A 23461-nucleotide genomic window follows, 5' to 3' on the forward strand; every position below is an offset into this window, starting at 1 on the left:
CTGCTTTGAGGCTGTCAGGACCAACATAAATTACCCACCCTCCTTTTGATCAAAACATGCTGTTTGATTCAAAAATGATAGACTTAAGGACATGACAATCAATGTGGTACAAGGGGAATAAGCTGATCTTTACTAAATATCTGTTCCTAATCCTAATTGCCGCACCAGATACATGAACACGTGTTCAACATTTTGTGATATTTTCTGCACAAGTTTGGCAATATTTGGTTCTGTAACTCTGCACTCTGTGCTGTCTCTTAAGTTGGACAAAAATATTTGAGCCCAGATGATCCTTGTGACTAGGTTTATATGTTCATAACCTTTTTAGGTATGCTTTTTCAATTTTATAATTCCTGATGTGATCCTACAATGTAGTAGCCCTTTGCAGGGGCTTCCTTTTGGTCTTACATTCTCAGCTATCAATTCTTTAATATACTTCAAGAGTTATGTAGTCTATCTTCAGTACCTGCTTATATTTTTCATGTTACACACTCAGGGTTAACTCATATGCTCATTCTGTCCAGGCGATTGTATGGTTCCTTGCAAGATGGTCAACTACTTATCTAATGCCACCTGATGAAAATAAAGGGAGTGCATCTTCAGATAATCACAAGGCAAAACATTACAAAAAAGTATTGCTTAATTTTTGTGAAGAGGACAACCAGGGGAAAGCAGTGCTTGATCTTATTCTTCACATTTCGAAGACAACACTCACTTCATATCCTGGAGAGAGGGACTTGCAGGTAGGTAAAGTAGAACAGCCTTTCATTGTACAATGACCTTACTGTGTCTGTATTCAAACATAATTCAATGACTGCAATTGTCCAAAATGTCCAATTTGTTGTCATTCCAAATTTAAAACAAGACATTCAATTTAGGACTGGTATTTTGTGCGTAGGCCGTAGTAGAGCAGCACCTTATTCTTTTGGATGTCCCATTATCTCAAATATTTATTCTCAGTAAATGATAGAAGCAAGTAAACAACTTGGTAGGGAGTTTCATTGGATTTATTGCCCGTATAGCCGACTTGGCATTTTCCCACTCTTATTGTGGAAACAAGAAATTTTCTCCTCACTTCTGAAGTCTTTATTACCTCATTGAAATAAATTGGTTTTGTAACTTTCTTTTCTTATTTAAGATACAGCAGCTTCTCTGGTGTGCATTCAATGTGAGTCTAGTTTTTTGCATTTTTATCATTAAATTGAGCCTTTTTCATATTCGGTAGGAATTTAGGTGTTCTCGGGCACAACCTGCCTCAACGAACTGTTGGGGTTTAGACTGACGAGTTCAGAAGAAATATAAAGAATGAAGATACCCAAGGGTTTGGCTTAGTGGCCAATGAAATGGGTTGAGAACCATGAGGTCTTAGGTTCAAATCCTATCGGAGACAAAAAAAAAACACTAGGTGATTTCTTCCCATCTATCCTAGCCTTGGTGATAGAGTTACCTGTTGCTGGTGATAGGTGGAAGGTATTCCAAAGAATTAGTCGAGGTGTGCGGCAGATGGCCTGGACACCACACTAACAAAAAAAAGAAAAAAGAATGAAGGTTTTTTAAGAATGTTCAGCTTGATCAGTTCTTCAAGCTAAGAGGGCTTGGATGACCTAAAGACATATTTTTAAAGTGGGAAGTGATACACAATTAGAAGACTGAATTTCCTAACTAATTCTCTTAATTGATTCTAGTTGATGCACACAATACTTCTTAGTTTATGCCCTTAATTATAGAATATTGTCATGACCCAATTTGGGCCATGACCGGCACTAAGGGGTAGAATCCCAAAGCAAGCCTTGGCAGAAATTTACAACATATCAAGCAGAGTTTCCCTATTTTTGAGCCTATACAAAGATATCTCTGTCTACGGATCAACAGCTAACCAACATATATTAACCAATTAAGTCATAATCTTTATCAACTAACTATTTACAAAGAAATAATACTAAAACCATCACCAAATACAAAGAGAAGTCCAATACTTGTCATAAGTATATAATAAGAAAGAATACTCACGACACTAAGGAACTATCTGGCCATAGATATTGCGAAGTATATTTGGGAAAACATTTGGCAAATACTGTATGGCCATACAACTTGTCATAATCGGGCAAAGCGTACATGCCAGTTGCTCACAAATATTTACTCATTAATTACAAAATATTACTAACACTCCCCCTCATGGTGAAGCGTACATGCCAGTTCCTCACAGCTTCCTGCAGATGTATTTGCTTCTGGAACCTTGAAATAATTTTGTGAATATATGATAGACTTTACTGCTGAAATAGTAAATAAAGGAGCAAATACTGCTGTTTCACACTAGATACAGTGATATTACAACAAGAAGTCTGAAAACAAAACAATCACGAGTACACTACTAACATAATAAATCACATCCCAAGACAATAATGAACTTTAGTTATATAATCATAAAGATCACAACCTTTCTAGACATTCGAGAGGCTAGAAACTCTCCTAGAATTCCCTTTTTCTTTATTTTCTGAATACCCTTTCCTAACTGCCCTGTCCCTATTTCTACAGATAAAACCACCCAATACATGTGTAACTGTCTCATGACAGTTACTAAGTTTCTTAATTTTTATTTTGGCCTCCTGGAATAAGTTTTTATAACTTGAGGCTCATCATTACCCTTCCCTATAAGAGTCACCTTGTCCTCAAGGTGAAAGTCCGGAAATTGTTGATAGACGACTGCATATTCCTCCCAAGTACTCTCAAATTCTGGTAGAGTCTTCCACTTGATTAGCACTTCCAATTTACCATTGATTAGATTCCTGATCTGCCTCAGGCTCAACTTGAAGCTCCAATTCTTGGGTAAGAAATGGAGGTAGGTTTTGAGCAGGAGTAGTTGGAAGCAAGCATTTTCTCAACTGTGAAACATGAAACACTGAATGAATGCGTGCTCTAACTGGTAACTCCAACCAATAAGCTATGGGACCAATCTTTTCCAAAATCTTGGAAGGACCATAAAAGCGGGGACTGAGTTTTTCATTGATCTTCTTAGCCAAAGAACGTAGTTTGTAGGGCCGAAGTTTGAGATATACCATTTCAGCAATCTCAAAAGTCAATTCTCTACGATGTCGATCAGCTTGATTCTTTATTCTTTGTTGTGCTTGTAACAAATGTTCTTTGAGTTCGGTTAAGATCAGATTTCTAATGCGCACTTGCTCATTTACTTCTTGCACTGCTGAAGTAGTGTCATCCATGTGAAAAATTGATGATGGATCCCTTCCGTATAATGCTTTTAAGGGTGTCATACCTGCAGATCTGTTAAAGGATGTATTAAAGCAATACTCGGCCCAATATAACCAGTGGGACCATTCCTCAGATTTTCTCCTGCCATACAACAAAGATATGTCTCCAAACTCCTATTCACCACTTCTGTTTGCCCATCAATTTCTGGATGATAGGAACAGCTAAACCTTTAGGTAGTGCCTGCTAGTTTGAATAGTTCCTTCCAAAATTGGCTTATGTACACACGGTTACGATCAGACACGATAGACTTAGGAAATTCATGCAATTTAACCACTTCCTTAATGAAAACAACTGCCACATCTTTCGCATTAAAAGGGTGTGAAAGTGGAATAAAATGTGCATACTTAGTAAGACGATATACCACAACCAAAATAGTATCAAACCTATGGGATTTAGGAAGTCCAGTAATGAAGTCCATACTTACATCCTCCCACACATGATGAGGTATAGGCAAAGGTTGGAGTAACCCCGCAGGACTCAAAGTTTGAGACTTGTTCTTTTGACAGATTTCACACCTAGTAACAAAGTCTTGCACATCCCTCTTCATACCTTCCAGTAGATATTCTCGGACAGCCTTTTATATGTGTGAAGCCTCGAATGGCCTCCTATAGGAGAAGAATGAAACTGTTTCAATAGCCCAGGTATTCGATATGATCCTTTTGGCAAAACCAAGCGTCTTTTGAATAGTAGACATCCATTCTTCAAGCTGTAATTGTAGTTGTCATCTGCTTGTTGTCCTGAAATTGACTTTTGCAAAGTAGAAGCCATTTTGGTGTCTCATTGTACTTCCTGGTCCCATTCTCCTTGTCTTTATATTGCCAAATTGAAAACCCGTATAACTCTGAAGATTCCCCGCGTCTTGACAAAGCATCAGCCACTCAACACTCGGTTTGTGCTTGATCTCAAACTTATAACCCATGAGCTTGGAAACCCATTTCTGCTGATTCTCATCCATAACCCTCTTTCCTAGCAACAATTTAAGGGCTTTTTGGTCAGTTTTAATGATGAAATGATGGCCTAGCAAGTAGTGATTCCATCTCTTGACAGCCAACACAATAGCCATTAGCTCTCGTTCATATATCGAACATTGTCTCGCTCTCGAAGAAAGCATTCAACTGAAATAGGAAATAGGTTTACCATTTTGCATTCAAACTACACCAACACCAAATCCCGAAGCATCAGCTTCAATTACAAAGGGTTGAGAAAAGTTTGGCATCGCTAGAACCGGCGTTTTAGTGATAACCAACTTCAATGCCTCAAAAGCTTGTTGAGCGCGTTCTTCCCATGAAAAGGCATCCTTTTTTAGTAAATCAGGCAGCAATCTTACCATAATCTTTGACAAATTTTCTGTAATATCCAGTGAGTCCCAAAATTCCCCGCAAAGAGTTTATATCTCTAAGAATTGACCAAGATATCACTCTCAATCTTGGAGGGTCAGCCTGCACGCTTGCAGCGTAGATGATATGACCCAAATATTCAAGTTTAAGCTGACCAAACATGCCTTTTTTCTTGTTGATTCTGTTTGAGAATATCGAAAACAACCTTCAAATCCCCAAGATGTGAAGTATAATCCTTACTGGTAAATCAAAATATCATCAAAGAATACTAAAATAAATTTCCGCAAATGATCCCTAAAAATATCATTCATCAGTGATTGAAAAGTTGAGGGTGCATTGGTCAAACCAAATGGCATGACCATAAACTCATAATGTCCCTCATGAGTGTAGAAGGCTGTTTTTGCTTCATCTCCAGCTTGAATGCAAATTTGATTATAACCGGACTTAAGATCCAACTTAGAAAATATGGTGGCTCCACCTAGCACAACAAGTAACTCATCAATGCATAGTATTGGAAATTTGTCAGGGATCCTGATATCATTAAGAGCCTGATAATCCATGCAAAATCGCCAACTTCCATCCCTCTTCTTAACCAGTAATACGGGAATATAATATGGACTAGTACTAGTACTAGTTTTAATGATTCCAGCAGCCAACATCTCTTTGACCAAATGCTCGATCTTTGCCTTTTGAGAATGAGGATATCAATATGGATGAATGTTTGGTGGTTGTGCTCCAGATTGAAGAGTAATAGCATGATCCCAAGAACGATGTGGTGGTAGGCCTAAGGCTTGCTCACCTACTTCTGGGTATCCCTTTCTTTAACAAATTGGTCATGGCTTTGAGTGACACTACTGTTCTAACCATGGCGGGATCCCCTCGAAGCGACACCGATCTTCCTGCATCTTTAAATTTCATGGTAAGAAGTTTCCAATTCACCCTCATCTCTCCTAATGTGGCCAACCATTCCATCCCTAATACCACATCAGATCCCCTCAATTCAAATAGAAAATACTGTTGGTTGATTTGGACTCCTTGCATGTCTAACCTTACCCCTTTGCATACTTCACTCCCACTAACTTGTTGACCATTACCAATTGTTACTTCACATCCTTTGGTCTTCTTAATATGTAATTGCAGATGATGAGCGAGGGTGGAGGATATAAAATTATGGGTAGCTCCACTATTGACCAAAATTATCACGTCGTGCCATGAATCTTCCCCACAAGTTTCATTGTTCTACCTCCTGTAAGGCCCACAACTACACTGTCATGGTACCATTCATTTCCCCTTCAGCTACATCTTCTACGGTTGACTCAAAGAATTCCTCTGTATCATCTTCATCTGTGTTGGGTGCCTTTGAAATAATCAATAGGTTAAGCTGCTTATTTTTACAATGATGATTATGGCCAAATTTTTTATCACATCTGAAACATAACCCTAGCTCTCTTTTTCGGGTAAATTATGAATCAGACAACCTTTAGAATTGTCCCTCAAACTTTGCTACTGAAGTCCCATTTAAGCTAGTCGACTTTGCGGCAGTAAGCACTGGTGAATCAGTGTTACGACCTGCTACTCCGACTCTTGCGTCACGAGATTCAAGAATGTTTGCAACTCGATGATAATTGGGTCTAAACCCAACTGTTTATTGCTTGCACTTTCTCAGCCTGATTCAAATTTAAAACTCTATACTTGCTGCAAAATATAATTTCGATCCTCCACCTTTTGAGCCATCTCCATTATCTCCCTCAATGCTTGAGCCTGTAACAACATTACTTCTGCTCGAATTTCCTCTTTCAGCCCATTCAAAAACACTCCAGATAACATTCCATCAGATGACTTCTTCATAGATGTCGACACCTTTTCAAATTCTTCATGAAACACGGTAACTGTGCTAACCTGTTTCAACCCCATTAAGACAACATATTGGTTGATCTTTTGAGAATGACGAAATCGGTTCAACAACTCTCTTTTAAAGTCTTCCCATGTTAACATTTGTTGTAGAGACTCCATCCAATAATACCAATTTAAGGCTTTTCCTTCCAAACAAACACCGACTGCCTGTAATCTTTCCGCTTCAGAAATTTAATTCACAGCAAAGTATCGCTCCACTCTGAAAATCCATCCCAAAGGATCCTCTCCTTCGAAAATTGGTAGTTCTAGTTTCTGAAACTTCCTCCCATCTTTTTCTCCAGTCCAGTTGACATTGCTTTCCTCTTCTTGGTTTCCGACAGATCTGGTTTGAGAGTGGGATGCTTCTGCCATCACAGTTCCCCCTTGTGCTTCAATTCTCGCAAGAGACTCTCTCATTTCTTGAAATCATCCTTCGAGTTTCCTGACATCTTCTCTTACCCCAGTCAAATTCTATTCTCCACTTGTTACTGCTCTGATAGCAAATTGATAAACTTTACTGCTGAAATAGTAAATAAAGGAATAAATATTGTTGTTTCGCACTAGATACAGTGATATTACAACAAGAAGTCTGAAAACAAAACAATCACGAGTACACTATTGACATAATAAATCACATCCTAAGACAATAATGAACTTTAGTTATATAATCATAAAAATCACAACCTTTCTAGACATTCGAGAGCCTAGAAACTATCCCAGAGTTCCCTTTTCTTTATTTTTTGAATACCCTTTCCTAGCTGCCCTGTCCCTATTTCTATAGATAAAACCACCCAATACATGTGTAACTGTCACGATGTTCTCATGACAGCTACTAAGTTTCTTAATTGTTTATTTTGGCCTTCTGGAATAAGTTTTTATAACTTGAGGCTCATCATTATATCTCTTCTTAGTGGTCAATGTGTATTAATTGTTTAAGATTTTATTTTTCAAATTTTCCTGAGGGAAGCCCGCGGCCGCTACCCTTTGGGTGCGCACAGGGTAAAACCCTCGCTCCTATGCAATAGCTCGCAAACCACATCAATGTATCTAAATTCTATATCAATCTAATAATATTTGAAGAACATTTTACATAGACAAAAACTACATATGAAAAGAAGTTTGATTCCCAAATATATATATAGTGTACTATTATAAAGTGGGACAGAGGGACTGCTCTCTCTTAAACCGGGTCTCTTTCAAATGCATTCTTTCCTTTTTCTAAAACCAAATAGGAGATTAAAAAAATGTGTGAGCAGTTGTGGATAGTATATGTGAACTGTTTAGTTTTCTTGTGTATATTTTCCCATTAATTTACTAATAGTTTAACAACAGCTGCCACTTCTTTCCAAATTGTGTCGAATATGCCATGTATGTCTAGAGTAATTTTAAGACTGCCAATGGTTAGAAGAAAGAGAAAAGTTTAAATCAATTCAAATTAGAGGAGAAGTAGATGTCAAGCAATAATACCAAATACCATGTAAGAAATCATCAGGTTCTCGTGTGAGAGGTATTGAGTTGTAAAAGACAATTTGTGTAGTAAAGAGTTATGATAACCTTAAATAAAAATAAAAATGATGAAGTAACAAAATTACATCAGTAAAAGAAAAGCTTGAAGTATTAGCTGGAAGGAGATTGGGAGAAGAGGAAAAGAGGACTGGTGGGAACTGATCCTAGAATGCATTTGGTGGACCTTATGGAAGGAAAGGAATGTAAGATGCTTTGAAGACAAGAGTAACAACATCCAGAAAATCAAGATGAATTGCCTTAGCGTACTGTATTTTTTGTTTGAACAGGATGGTGGGGGATATAGAACTTTTTGTGGATTTTATTAGAAAACTGTAAAGAACCATGGTTTAGTGTTTATGCTTTTTGCATTGCCCAGAATGGGGTTTTAGCTGATCAGCCTCATTATTTTTGGGATGTGAGCCTGTTTTGTGAATATAAAGTTACCTTTCTCTCAAAAAAAAGAAAAGCTTGAAGTAGACTACAAAAAAGAAGAAGAAGAGGAGGTAAAGCGTGAAGTTGACCTGTTATGTGAGGCAATCATCAGAATGTGTAGGATGCCATAAGGGACCAGTATGTCAATAGCACCTTTGACTAAAGCTTCAAAGTAAAAGCTAACAGCTGAAATCATCCTTACGTTGACTAATCATCGTTAAAGTTTACAACTTCTCTATGCTACTGGAATGGTTGGTGAATTCTTTTTCTTCTTGTTTAATATTATCTCAATATGAAGTCATTCATTTTTGGATGACTAATATTATTAAGGGAGGTAAAGTTTTTCTAACCAAAAAATCTCAAAAGTTTGGAAACAACGTTTTTAAGAGAATTCTCTTGTTTATCATCAATCAGTAAATCATGAATCAGTTTGCTTCTCTTGGATTTTGTGATCCAAATACATTTTATTTTCATGGAATCCATGATCTGTTCAATACATTTTTTAGCCTATGAAGTGGAATGCTTTATTATCCAACAAGGTCCTGATTCACCGTCTCTTTTCTAGTTCTGCTACTTATATCCAGATTATTTTTTCTTGCTCGATCATGTCGAAATAAAGTATCAATATCTTAAATTTGGTGATATTTTTTAATTTTACATAAAACTGTGAAATTCAAGCCAGGTAATATAACAAACCATCAAAGTATCTCCATTAAAATATTGATAAAGTGGTTTAGCATAAATACATGGAAACTGTCTGTGAATTTGGGTAAATGCAGCACTGTTATTAATTACAATTAGAGCATTCCATCTGAAACAATAATCAGTTTTTGTCAGTATGATAAACAATATCAGCACATCAATGTTATATTAGGAACTTGCTACTATGATTGAACTTCTCTAGTGTTGTTTCCGGTAATCTGTTATTTCCTTGCTGTTTATTGAGGCTGTTCATTGCAGCAGCTCTGATACATTCTCCTTTCATTTTGATAGGCACTAACTTGTCATGAGTTGCTTCATGGACTTGTTCGGCGGAAGAACGTTTGTGTGCACCTTGTTGAATTGGTGGGTCCTTAGACGAGTAGTACTATTTCCATATCATGTTTGAACCCTTGATGAGGTGGCTCTGTTTTTCTTTGGGTTTTAATTTTGCATGGAGGGTTCCAGATAAGATTGCATGGCATTGGGTATCTTCCACACACCAATTATGTTTCCTCTTTTTAGTGCTTATCTTTCTGTCAGTCAATTGTGGATAGAGATTTTAGTTCTCAGTTCTATCTTATCCGCCGTCAGAACTGAGCTTTGCTTATTGTTGTTGTTTAGTCCTATCTCATCCTCAATACATAGAGATATTGATTAAGACAAAAAGTATATATGTTCTATATTATTTGTCGCACTACAAAAGGTTTAAATGGTTAGAGAGGAATTTATGATCAACTTAATTTCCATGTGCTGGAACAGGTAATATCTTCCTGGATTCTTAGTTGGGAGTAATGATTGGAATATCATATTTATCCCAATCTGCATTATTTGTCTTGCAGGACTCTTGGCGTGAGTTGGCAAATGCTTTTGCAAATGAGCAAACTCTATTCTCACTAAATGCTGCTCACCAGGTACCAATCCATACGTGTGATTTCTTTTTTTGTGAAAATAGATCATTGACTTAATTGACAATGTACAAACGTGCACCTTATATAGGAGTCTTACTGTCCTAGGATACTATAATACGGTAGGTAATCAAACCCTATACTACTAGGGTTATAAAATATTCGATAATGAAATACATAATATCCTACGGTATCCTATAAAATATCCTATTTGATTTTACTAATTCTAGTATAATGACTTCTAAGAATGTAGACTTAAATTCACTTTATATTCTCATAGGTTCTCCTAGACTTCATGTGCTGAAACCAAATTGAATTTGCTTATTTTTGTAACTTGGAAAGGGTCACGCCTAAATCTTGTTGGAGTAGTACACAATCACAAAAAATACTGGTTCTAGTGTTTCTTGCAATATACACCTAAAGGAATCTATTGATTGAGAGATATGGTAGTTGAAATCTCGAAGACATTATCAATGTAACTTGTATCAGCGGAACAATGTCAGAGGTTGTTGCTCATGAATATGTAGCTGGGCTTGCTTGTTGGAAACAAATGGTGCGGAAGCAATCCTAGAGAGATTAGTGTCACTTGAATAGTTGCCTGAAGATGAAGGCACCAGCTGTCGAAGAGAGGATCGTTGTTGAACACAAAAAGAGAGAACAAATGAAATATTGGTCTGCCAAGTGGCATGTATTGCGGTACCGCCTTTCGGTAGCAGAATCCATTTGAGTTTCTACCAAGATCGTAGAGGCTCTTAAACCATGTGAAAATAGAAGAGAGCACATCGGCTTGGAGCCCGTTTGGATTAGTTGAATTGAATAAAAGTAGCTTTAAAGTACTTGGGATTTAAAGCACTTTTGAAGTGCTGGAGCTGAATTTAAAAACTAGTTACATGTTTGTCTAGAAGTGTTATAACAGAAAATAAGTGGTTGATGTGTTTGATGGAAAAGTGCTTATCAGATGAATTCCTGTTAAAGTGACTGAACTGCCCCTAAAGCTGTTAACACTAAAAATGACCTTATATTTGTAGAAATAATTCAAATACGAATTAAGTTGTCTTTCAACTCACTTTATGTTATATATCAATTAAAATATTATTTTTATAAAATAAGTTATTTTATTTTAATAACATTTGCTATCATAAGCTACGTAAAACTCACCACCCAAACGTGTTAGCTGTGGTACCAAATTTTTATTCTTTAAGCATGAAATTCAGCACCTTTTTTACATCTTTTCCACCATATTTGAGGAGAGTATCTTTGTAAATAAATATTTTTTTAAAAAAAATTCTGCAATGCATGGTACACCAAACCAAGCAATGCATAAGAAATAATCTCTGCACAATTAATGCAAGCAAAACTAATACAAACATTACTAATACACTCTATTTAGCATTACTCTTATATACTCTACCAAACGACCCTTGTATTGGAAGGTAAAAGACTTCTCCATCCTTTGAGTTTGGAGTGGAGAGGGATGTTTTTGTAGGTTCTCATAGCTTCATTTACCAACATACCACTACACCAAACATGGATTTCCCTTAAATTGCTAATGTAATATTTCCAGCCAATTCGAACCGTTCTTTGTCTTATTACAGCGTTCGCTTGCTCAAACCCTTGTTCTTTCAGCTTCTGGCATGAAAACTCTAGAGGCCTCCAGTCAGTAAGTAGATATTCTCCGTTATTTCCTTTTTTTTCTTTTTACATTTTTGTTATTTTAATTTGTTGAACTTCTAATATTGGATGACTTGTCATTGCAATTGTTCTTAGGTATGTGAGAAATCTGACAAATCATATGGCAGCTAATCTGGTGGAACTCTCAAGCCGAAGTGATCTAAAATGTGTAGCTGAACAGCCAGATATTATTTTATTGGTAAGAATAGTCTGGAAAAGATTATAGCTTTTAACATTGGTTTCTTAGTAAATCTGTGATAATGCATAGGTCAGTTGCTTGTTGGAGCGACTTCGTGGTGCTGCTAGTGCGACAGAACCTCGAACACAGAGAGCTATTTATGAGATGGGTTATTCAGTACTGAATCCACTCTTGATGTTTATGGAAGTTTACAAACATGAGGTATAAACTGTATGAGATAATAGCTGTTGATTCAAGTGTGTGCTTTGGAGACTTGGTTTTGAGCTTTTCCCTTAAGCTGAACATGTTGTCATTATACCAGAAGGTTATGTGGATTATATGGTTGCTTAGGTTTCCGTGCTACTAAACTTGTTAAAGATATACAGTGCTGATTTATTGTTATCCTAAAATTATATCCCTCTGTATCGAGATAAAACCTTGAGTGCTGCCTGTTATCATTTTTCTTTCCAGTATGCATCTCTTACGCTACTGGCCCTTCGCAGCACAACTATAGATTAAATGTTACATGTGGGTTTTCCAGCACCAGTAGGTATTCAGATTGGTATTCTTCAATTACTCACTTTCTGATATGGGCAGCTAAAACCAGAGAACAATATTTCAATTTCAAAAGTGGTGCTTGAAAATTAAATTTGCAAGTTGGGTTGTAATTTTAGGGTTAAGCAGATGCCAAAATATTTAGGACCACTTGATCTTTAATTTAATAGTTCGTAGTGTATCGCTAAAGAAAAGGCTATTTTCTATTAAAGGTTAAAAAAAAGGTATGATATTGCACTCAAGTTCTCGTTCTACCTACGTGATGGGTCCAGTTCAATTTAAGTGAACCAACTTTAGTTGATTACTGATGCTGATTGGCCTAACATGTCAATGATTTTTATCAACGGCCATGCCATTCTTTTTATGAATTCTAATGCAATAAGTAAGCCTGTCTTAATTTTTGAACAGCTTTAGCTAACCTAGTGTGACATCATAATGTGAAACTACATGATCTAATCTTCCAGTTTTTTGTAGTCCACAGTTGTGTATCTGTTACTCAGATTTGTGGTTGATTGGGTTGATGGACAAATCATTTACCTAGAAGCTCGTGAAACGGCTATTGTTGTTGGATTCTGTATGCGCCTACTTCAGCTTTACTCTTCCCAAAATATCGGCAAGGTAATTTGATCATTAACTTTTCTATTTTTTTAAAAACATGTTACCCTATTCTTCTGGCAGATGTTGGAAGAGATATTGACCTGTGAGAAGTAGTCTAATTATTGCATAACTATGGTTGTTACAATGTTACACCTCCAACATACACCTTAAAGTTTGTCACTCAACCAAAACTATTTGTTTGTGAAATAATGGCTGTTGAATTCTGTAAGCGCCTATTTCTGCTTTACTCTTCCCACAATATAAGCAAAGGTAATTTTTGATTATTCACTCTTGTATTTTTTATAACATGTTACCCAAAAATTGTTCTAGCAGAAGTTGGAAGAGGTATTGACCGGTGATGAGTTATGTAATTATTTCATAACCCTGATTGTTACAATGTTACACCTCCAACATAAACTATAAAGTGAGTCATCGAACCAAAAACATTTATTCTTTATTAATTAGCTTACGTTTGGACATGCTATATGAAATAAGAACAACAACAATATACCAAGTGAAATCTCACAAGTTAGGTCTGAAGAAGGTAGAATGTATGCAAACCTTACTGCTACCTCGTGGAGGTAGAAGGGTTGTTTCCGAAAGACCCTCGGCTCAAGTGCAACAAATTCAGGTACAAAGGAGGAGGAAACAATGAAGAGAATAAAGCAAGTAACAAGGTAACAATGCAGAGTCTACTGGAAATGAGTCGAAAACAACAATACAAAATCAACTATAATAATAAAACTAGTACCATGTCAAATACTAGTCACCCTAAGCAAGACAAGATTACACTACCTATCAACCTTCTCCCCTAATACGTGTCCTCCACATCCTTCTATCTAAGGTAATGTCCTCATTAACCTTGAGCTGCGTCATATCCTATTTTATCACCTCTCCTCAATACTTCTTCGGTCTACCTCTGCCTCTCCTCATACCTTCTATAACCAACCTCTCACACCTCCTCACCTCCTCACTAGTGCGTTTACGCATTTCCTCTTCACATATCCAAACCACATATCCAAACCCGGGGGCGTATCTAGGAGGGGGTCACCAGGTTCACATGAACCCATGCTCTCCTCCCGAGATTATGTGTATATATATATATATATATATACTAGTTTTGACGCATGTGGGTTGCACGTGAATATCAATTCATGTACCACACTATTTTTAAAATAATGTGAATATTATGAACTAAAAAAATTAAGTAAACAATTATAAAATGAATGATAAAGTATAAGTTCGTATGAATAATGGATGTAATTTTCTTATGATTACTACTGAAAGTTAGTCACTCTTAAAATTCTTAGTTACGCCTCTTAAAAATACTTTCTCCTCCCTTCCCCATAGTGCATTACTTAGTTATTATTGTCTTGTTGGAGTTCTAACTTTTAATATAATATAATATAAATAAATATTGATATAAAATATAGAAGATATACCAAATTGAATGTTTTTAGTTGGAGTATTAGATTAATTTAACATTCATGTTAGGGAGTGTTCCATATTATTGAACTTTCAGATTGCCAACGTCTGTAAATCAAACTTGAGTTTATAAGAAGAACAGAATAGAAAACATTAAAAAAGCGTAGTTTAAAAATGTGAGGAAACCCCTCCATTTATAGTTTAAAAAGTGTAGTAATAGCATGTGCATATTGTTTCTTATCATAAAAGTCACAACCCTTCAGAAAGGTCACAACTCGTTGGAAAAGTCACAACTCTTTGGAAAAATTATAACCATTCAATGTCAAATGGTTTCTTCTTTTAATATAATATAAAATATAGAAGATATACTAAATTGTGTGTTTTAAGAAGAAGAACAAGGAAAAAGTCACAACCCTTTAGAAAACTCACAACTCATCGGAAAAGTCATAACTCTTTGGAAAAGTCGCAACCCTTCGGAAATGTCACAACTCTTTGGAAAATTCGCAACCCTGTAGAAAAGTTACAACCCTTCGAAAAGGTCACAACTCATCAGAAAAGTTATAACTCTTTGAAAATGTCAAAACCCTTCAATGTGAAAAGGTGTCTGCCTTTAATATAATATAATATCAATAAATAAATATAATACAATATAAAATATAGGATCATGCTCTTTGGAAGGATGTTATCATTAGCAAATATGGACAGACTGAGCAATGGACAACCAATACTGTGACTAATACATATGGGGTCTCAGTTTGGAGGACTATCAGAAATTTATGGCCTAAATTGTCCAGGAGCACAGGTTACAAGGTGGGTGAAGGGACTAGAATTCTATTCTGGAAAGACAAATGGATCGGACAGAACTCACTCATGGAGGATTTTTCAGATTTATTTTCTTTCTGTGGCAACCCTGAAGTATCTATTGCTGAGACCTGGACTAACCAAGGATGGAATATCATCTTTAGGAGGCTTCTAAGTGACTGGGAGGTTGAGAGAGTGGCCAGCTTACTGCAAAGGTTGAATGATTTCTCTGGTTTAAATACCAGCCCTGATACAATCAGATGGAAACATGATAGGGATGGAAAATTTTCAAGTTTGGAAGATTGTACAGAAGAAATTTATCTCACAACCTGGGAACATCCCTGGACCTTGGAAACAATATGGAAATCTAATATTCCTACCAAGATCAAGTGTTTCACATGGACGGTATGTAGAAGAGCGTGTCTGATTCAGGAGAAACTGAAAAAGAGAGGTTTTGAAATTGTCTGAAGATGCTTCTTTTACAAGGAAAAGGAGGAAACAAATAGTCATTTGTTTCTTCATTGTAGAGTGACTTCTCAGGTGTGGCATATGTTTCTTAATATCCTCCAACAACCATGGGTGATGCCTGAGCATACGGCAGATCTTCTAACCTGCTGGATGAGGAGAGGTGGGAGTAAAAAACAGAAAAAATGTTGGAGCATAGTCCCTTCTTGCATATGGTGGTCAATCTGGAAGGAAGAAATAATAGATGTTTTGAGAATATTACTAATCCAATGCAGAAAGTAAAAGAAAATTGCATTAATACTTCATATCTTTGGTGTAAAGAAGAGGGTATAGATGAGGTAGAACAGCTGCATATGGTGGTCAATCTGGAAGGAAAGAAATAATAGATGTTTTGAGAATATTACTAATCCAATGTAGAAAGTAAAAGAAAATTGCATTAATACCTTATATCTTTGGTGTAAAGAAGAGGGTATAGATGAGGTAGAACAGCTAGTAGACTTCTTAGGCTCTCTGTAATTATGATTACTTGCACTGTAATTTTTTTGATGGTTGACAGCATACCCACATTGCTGTGGAATACAACTTTATCTTGCTCAAAAAAAAAAACAATATAAAATATAGAAGATATACTAAATTTGGTGTTTTAAGTTGGGGGTATTATAATAATTTAACATTTAACTTAGGTAGTTCATTCTTGTAAGGTAGTATAGATAGATTAAAAAAAAAGATAGATATAGATTTGTCTAATTTTTATATTATTTGAAATTTTAAAAAATAAAGAAGACTTTTAATTTAAGGATCATATATAGAATATATAAAAATACCTTTTAACTCTATGGTCTTAATGATGTGCCCCCACCCCCAAGAAAAAAGAACATTCTATATTAAACTGAATTAAAAAAAGTACAACAAATAAATTGGAAACGAAGGAGTACTTGTTAAATCTAGTTTGGACTCTTCAAACAAGTTTTTGATCAAATGTTTTTTCTCCAACAGTATGAGACTTTTCAGAACCTAAAGTTCAATGTTGTGCAAGGCGATCGCCTCGTCGTCAATGGCGAGAGGCGAGGCGATCCTTCATCGCCTTTTAGCTTTGTGGCGTGGCGATCTTCGAAAGGCGACAAATTTAGGGTTTTAAAAGTTAAAAGGTAATTTTAGTGTTTATGACTAGACCCCTCCATCGACCAGCCAAACTTTTCTGCTACTCCAAAGTCTAACCAATACATATTTCTTCTTTTCTTCTTCAGATTTCTTCCTCCTCGGTTTCTTTTTCCTTCTTCGGACTTCAAAGTCATTCTTACCTTTGCTTTAACTTTTGTTTTGTTTTTTCTCATTCAAGTTCTAGACTTTTTGTATGTACCATCTATTTTCAGTTTTTCGATTAAAATATTTGCTGGTATGTTACTGCTATTGAGAGTTTGATTATTTACATATGCAATTAATATTTTAATTTTTTGGTATTAATTGGTGCCGCACTTCAAAAAGGCAAGTGCCTCGCCACTTGCCAGACCCTTGTCGCCTGTTATTGTTATCGCCTTTCACTGTCTAAAACACTGACCTAAACACCAAGTTGTAGTTTGTGCAATGGAAAATCATTGAACTTCTTGTCAAGTAGAAGTTGCTACAAAAGTATATTTATGGCTATGAAAATGAGTACATATTAATTATCAAGATAGTCTTCTCCTTTGAAGTTTAGTTATTTCATTCTCCTTGTTGCATCAATTTTTGTTGATCTATCTAATTTACCCACATAAAATATTGTAATTGCATAATTGAACAAATTTCACAATCATCCTTGTTTTAAGAGGAAGAATAGAAAACTTGCAAAATTCGTAGTTTAAAAGTGAGAAAACTCCTCTATTTGTAGACAGCAAATGATAGTATGAAAAGGTGTTTATCGTGCCTTATCAGATAAGTCACAACCCTTCAGAAAAATCACGATTTTTCAGAAATGTCATAACTCATCGAAAAAGTCGCAACTCTATAAAAAAGTCACTACCCATCAATGTGAAAAGATGTCAGCTTTTAATATATATAGAGTAAATGAATAAATAAATTAAAATGTAGATTATATACTAAATTGGGTGTTTTAAGTTGGGGGTATTATAGTAATTACATTCAAGTTAGGAAGCTCATGCTTTTAAGGTAGTATAAATATAAATAAATATAGATATGGATAGATATAGATATATAAGAATTAATTTTGGACTTATAATTTTAAATGTTTAACGAATTTATTTCATATTATGATTTCATATCGCATGTCCAAACGGGCCCTTAGGGTTTGGTTGGTTAAATAAACCTAATCACAAATTTCTTTTTAAAGCTTACCATTCTAGTGAGTAGTGAGTCTTACCAATCATCACTTTCATCAATAGCTGATCATTATATATTATTCATCTGACTAAGTTATGCAGTCATTGCCCTATGGGAAATGATTTTATATGATATATTTTCCCTTGCTCTTTCCTTCTGTGTTAGTGTCTTTTAAGTTTATTCTGTAGTACTTGAAACTAGATTTTTGGGCACACTTTAGTCTGAATATTGAAATATATGTTAAAAGCTCGTGAAAAATAGATGTAAATTGGCGGGTTTCCCTTGTCATAAAAAAATAAAAAAATAGATGTAAATTGGAGATAAAGCAAGAATTTAGCATACTCAGAATAGAAAGTGGAACAGTGGAATTAAAAATCTTTTATATTTTACCTGTTAACCTCTTCTACATTCTTGCTAGTGGGTGGTTATAAGGCTATTATGGGAAGAAGATGCGTCACAAAATTGTCTGATACTAAAACTGCCATGTTGTCCTCAATTGTTAGAATTGTTGGATGTAACCATCAAACTTACTCCACATATTTTAAAAAATAAACAATCCACAAAGCTTGATTTTGTGACATGCTATTTACAATTCCAATATCTTGTTTTATATAAGTTAAGTCAACACAAACATAATACTGATCAGCTGTGCGATATTTGTTGATGTTGTTCAGTAGTTTGTTATGTTTTCACTTTGGTATACTTTTAGTTTCAGAATTAAGATCAATTGTGATTACGACCCAAAATACTATTATTTTTTTGTGAGTTCTAATTTCTGACTGTTTGCCTCATGTGTGAAGTCTGTAGTTGTTCGTAAGAAACATATTTTGAACTTTTCACTGGATGTAGAGAATAGATTAGAAAGAATTGTGTTCTTAATGGCCCTGTTTAAGTTGCTTAAAGTATGGAGTTGGATGAAATGCTATGGAGCTCTGCACCTCGCTGCCGGTATCAAGATGGTATGGCATGCACCTCATTGCTTCTAACTCTATGTTGATGAGGGCACAGTAAACAAAAACACGTAAGTGATTTTGTTAATTATTGACAGAATATGTCACAATCCAATCTCAGGCCATTAGTGGCATTTTGGGGTAGAGCCCTCAAGCAAACCGTATCGGTGTTTTTAGAAAATGAGCCAGTTTTTTTCTATTTCTAGTGTTATCCAAAAAATTTGCCGTCTCAACTAAAGCACACAAAAACAACATCCAACCAAAACAAGTCATCGCCATTATCCATCATCTGTTTAAAACACAGTAATACAATGTTCAAAGTTACCAGTTTAAAAAAAATACAGTAACACTACATTCATCTCGAAAATATAAAAGAAAAGTCTTAACACTAGTGACAAGTCTATAATAATGAAAATGCTAACAAACCGACTAATGAGGCAACTCCAAGAGTTTAAATAAAAGATGAGAACAGAAAAGTGAACACATTTCCCACAGAACCAATGTGGGTCTCGCAAGAATTGTAAGTTCATGCTGTCTAGCTGGAAATATCCTCATTGGCGTCCATTGCAATCTCGGTAAAAAAAAATTGGCGGGGAGTGAGTCACTAGCTCATTGAGTTATGTCAATCATCATGTTATCTCAATGAAGAAGGAAAAGAAAAAGTAAAACATCTCTTTTGTACAAATGACGATGTGTGTGCAATTTTTATTCTGTTCTATAGAAAATGAGAAGATACTGTACTGAATAACCAATGTGCCTTCAGATATCTCTGAGCATTTCAAGCAGCTTGCGGAGTGAAGCTGATACCGAAAGATACAAGGATCTACGTGCTGTACTCCAATTACTTGCTAGTCTCTGTTCAAAAGATCTGGTGTTGTCTGCAAACCTTGATCTTATCATCGTTATTTTTCCATTGTCACCTTTTGCCTTGGTGTAGGTTCTCTATGTCTGAGGTGACCTGGGTATAACTGTTATTTGCAGGTTGACTTCTCATCAGAACCTATTGAAGCTCAGGGGACAAATATTTGTCAGGTGGTGTTCATGCAGTTTCTTCGTTTACTTATTTTTCCTGCCAAGGTACATTCTCAACCTTATTATGCTGCAAAATAATCTCAAAGCAACTCCATTGCAGGTGGTATATATGGGTCTTCACATAGTTACCCCTCTGATAAGTTTGGACCTGCTCAAGTACCCCAAGCTTTGTCATGATGTAGGTTTTTCCCTTCTATTTTTTCTCTGGAGTGATAATAACTGTATATAATAAAATAAATAATCCATTTCATCTGCACAGTACTTCTCGCTGCTATCACATATGTTGGAGGTATATCCTGAAATGATTACACAACTAAATGGAGAAGCTTTTGTTCATATCATTAAGACTCTTGATTTCGGTCTGTCTCAGGTAACCTTCCCACACAATAAGATGTCTATGGTTTATGATTTTATATACTATTTCATGCTGGGAAGTGCTTAAGTGAGTCTAGGCATCATTTCAAGATGAAGTTGGTCTAATTGTCCACCATGCTACTTCACTGATGAACAAGAAATAGCTCCTTAGTTACCCTTACTTCAAAAAAGAGAAATAGTTACTTAGTTGTGTTGTGCCTTATGATACTACTAGAGGTAGAAGCCAAGATCACTGTGTTCTGTTGTTTGTGTGATAGGATGCAGAGGTTGTTGATTTATGTCTAAGAGCTATAAAAGGGCTTGCTTCTTTCCATTACAAGCAAAAAAGTGCTGGAGAAGTGGGGTTAGGTCTCCATGCTTCAGGTTACAAGGATCAGACAGGAAACTTTCAGGAAGGGATTCTGAGCCAATTTCTTCGATCATTGCTACAGTTTCTCCTCTTTCAGGATTACAGGTGAGTTGGAAAAAAAAAACGTAACCAGCAGAGGCTGAAGGATTTAATGTTTGGAGGACTAGTATATGATCCATAGTTAATTTGGGGTGTTTATGGAAACTGTTGCTATGCCCTAGTATTTGATTCTTCTTTTTTATTTTTAAATTTCAGCACTGATCTGGTTGGCTCAGCTGCGGATGCTCTTCTTCCATTAATCCTTTGTGAACAAACTTTATACCAGGCATAAGCCACAATCTTGAATAACTGTATATAGTTAAATTTTGTTTTTTATATTAAAATGGTTACTGAGTGAAACAAGTTGACATTTGGTGCAGAAGTTGGGAAGTGAACTGATAGAGAAGCAGTGTGACACAGGTTTCAGATCAAGGTTGACAAATGCACTCCAATCACTCACAAGCTCCAACAGTCTGTCTTCGGCACTTGATCGGCCAAATTACCAGAAGTTTAGAAAGAATCTGCTTAACTTTCTTACTGAAGTTCGTGGATTCCTCCGGAAAATATAATTTTGTAAATCTGCAGCCTTCTATTAAAGTGTTTTCCTTTTCCCCGTACGTAATCCCAAGTGGAAAAGAGAATTTCAATATGCTGTGTTTCCAAAACATTATTATTCTCTCTATCCCTCATTTAACTAAACACAATTTTCGTGTACGTTTGCTTTTCTGGCTTATTACCTTATCCCAAGTGGAAAGGATATGGTCAATCATGTCTTTTTATTTGCCGTACCTTACTCACATGGGCCACTGGTGAACAAAATTGAACCGCAAACTGAACCAAACAGAGAACTTGGCATTGAAAAAAATCCGACTATAATTGGGTTGGTTTAATTTTAACTAAACTAACCCGACATTATATATATATAAAAAAAATAAAATTATTTTATGCGTAAAAAGATATTTATTATAGTATAAATTATATATTTTTCTTTAACTCTGTCATAAGTTTATGTTTCAACATTTGGATTATATAATTGAGATTTTGATATCCGACTTCAATTCAAGAACAAATCAATTGATTTCATCGTTGATTATGCAACAGGTACACAATACAAAGAATTTCACCTCTTTTTTGTTTGCTGTTCTGGAGGTTAGATTGAATCGATTACACAACATGTAATTAGGTGTTCTAATTGAAGAATATGTTTCAATTGTATTTGAATTCATCTATTAATGAGGAATATATATCTATAACTTGTATAAACTGCTTAATCGAAACTGATTTCACACCGTAATTGTATAAATTCTCCATAGATAATCAGACCTTTGGTTGAATATGTGTTTTCAATTGTTTTCTGTTGAGTGGGAGTATAAATTAGTTTTAGTCGAATTGCTATTTGAATATGTATAATGAATTGATAATTGTAGTTTATGTGGAGTTGGTATCTATATAAATTAGTGTTTGTATAAATGTAGACTTGATATTTGTAGTTGTATAATTGAATTAATTCAGTCAGTATTTGTATAAAATAGTTGAAAGAATTGATTTGTGTTAATTATTGTATATTTTAGTTGGTCTAAACTGATTATGATTTGAATAAAGTGTATAAATTAGTTTTAGTGGAATTGCTCTTTGAATATGTATAATTCATTGATAGTTGTAGTTTATGTGGAGTTAGTATCTGTATAAATTAGTGTTCGTATAAAATGTAGAGTTGGTATGTATAGTTGTATAATTGAGTTATTTCAGCCAGTATTTGTATAAAATAGTTGGAAGAATTGATTTCTGTTAATTATAGTATTGATTAGTTGGTATAAACAAATTTCGATTTGAAAAAGTGTATAAATTAGTTTTAGTCGAATTGCTATTTGAATATGTATAATTCATTTATAGTTGTAGTTTATGTAGATTTAGTCTCTGTATAAATTAATGTTTGTATAAATGTAGACTTGATAATTGTAGTTGTATAATTGAGTTATTGCTCTTTGAATATGTATAATTCATTTATAGTTGTAGTTTATGTGGAGTTAGTTTAGGTATAAATTAGTGTTCGTATATATGTAGACTTGATATCTGTAGTTGTATAATTGCATTATTTCAGTCGGTAATTGTATAAAATAGCTGGAAGAATTGATTTCTGTTAATTATTGTATAAATTAGTTGGAATAAACTGATTTCGATTTGAAAAATGTGTATAAATTAGTTGTAACGACCTGTAAAACGAATAAGTGAAACTAGAGCCTAACATGGGTGTGTTTGAGTTTGATGTGAGATTTCATGTTGTTTTATGTTGTCCCGAGCTATGGTTGAGGGATTTAGGGGTTAAACGTTAAGGTACGACTCCCCATGGACCACCCTAGGGGTACTTGAGGAGGACCCTAAGCTTAACCCCCAAGACCCCAAGGAAAACCAAGACTGCCCAAAAATGGGGTGACCTACGGAAGGGGTCCACGCCCCGTAGGTCCATCCACGCCCCGTGGATGGCCTCCGTACGTCAAGGGTCCCCAAACCAGGTTGCATCCCCAGACCACGGACCAACAGTACGGTCCGTGAATGTACTCACGGACCGTGAGTCTAGGGTGTCGTTTGCACCGGTGTGTGCTATCAAGACTCGGCCAAGCCAAGGGTGGTTTGGTAAATTCCTCCCTTGGCTAGTTAAGTGTTTG

The 23461-nt window shown here is 35.5% G+C and overlaps 1 protein-coding gene across 2 annotated transcripts in view; it reads left to right on the forward strand.

The window, feature by feature from the left end:
• Positions 1-21574, forward strand: part of LOC102581665 (exportin-4) — a 64871-nt gene extending 43297 nt beyond the window's left edge. Inside the window, exons 20-33 of one of the 2 annotated variants that reach the window (XM_006355956.2) lie at positions 525-743; positions 9429-9500; positions 9977-10048; positions 11638-11702; positions 11810-11912; positions 11982-12113; positions 12921-13064; positions 19764-19871; positions 19982-20032; positions 20133-20210; positions 20292-20402; positions 20665-20861; positions 21012-21081; positions 21176-21574. In XM_006355956.2, coding sequence (XP_006356018.1) covers positions 525-743; positions 9429-9500; positions 9977-10048; positions 11638-11702; positions 11810-11912; positions 11982-12113; positions 12921-13064; positions 19764-19871; positions 19982-20032; positions 20133-20210; positions 20292-20402; positions 20665-20861; positions 21012-21081; positions 21176-21364 — 1611 coding nt within the window. In that variant the 3' untranslated portion in view covers positions 21365-21574. The remainder of the gene's footprint in view (positions 1-524; positions 744-9428; positions 9501-9976; positions 10049-11637; positions 11703-11809; positions 11913-11981; positions 12114-12920; positions 13065-19763; positions 19872-19981; positions 20033-20132; positions 20211-20291; positions 20403-20664; positions 20862-21011; positions 21082-21175) is intronic. The other variant, XR_001474507.1, reaches the window with a different exon arrangement.
• The last annotated feature ends 1887 nt before the right edge of the window (positions 21575-23461 follow it).

This window comes from Solanum tuberosum, unplaced genomic scaffold (assembly GCF_000226075.1).
Source record: "Solanum tuberosum cultivar DM 1-3 516 R44 unplaced genomic scaffold, SolTub_3.0 scf00212, whole genome shotgun sequence".
Classification (NCBI taxonomy): Eukaryota; Viridiplantae; Streptophyta; class Magnoliopsida; order Solanales; family Solanaceae; genus Solanum; species Solanum tuberosum.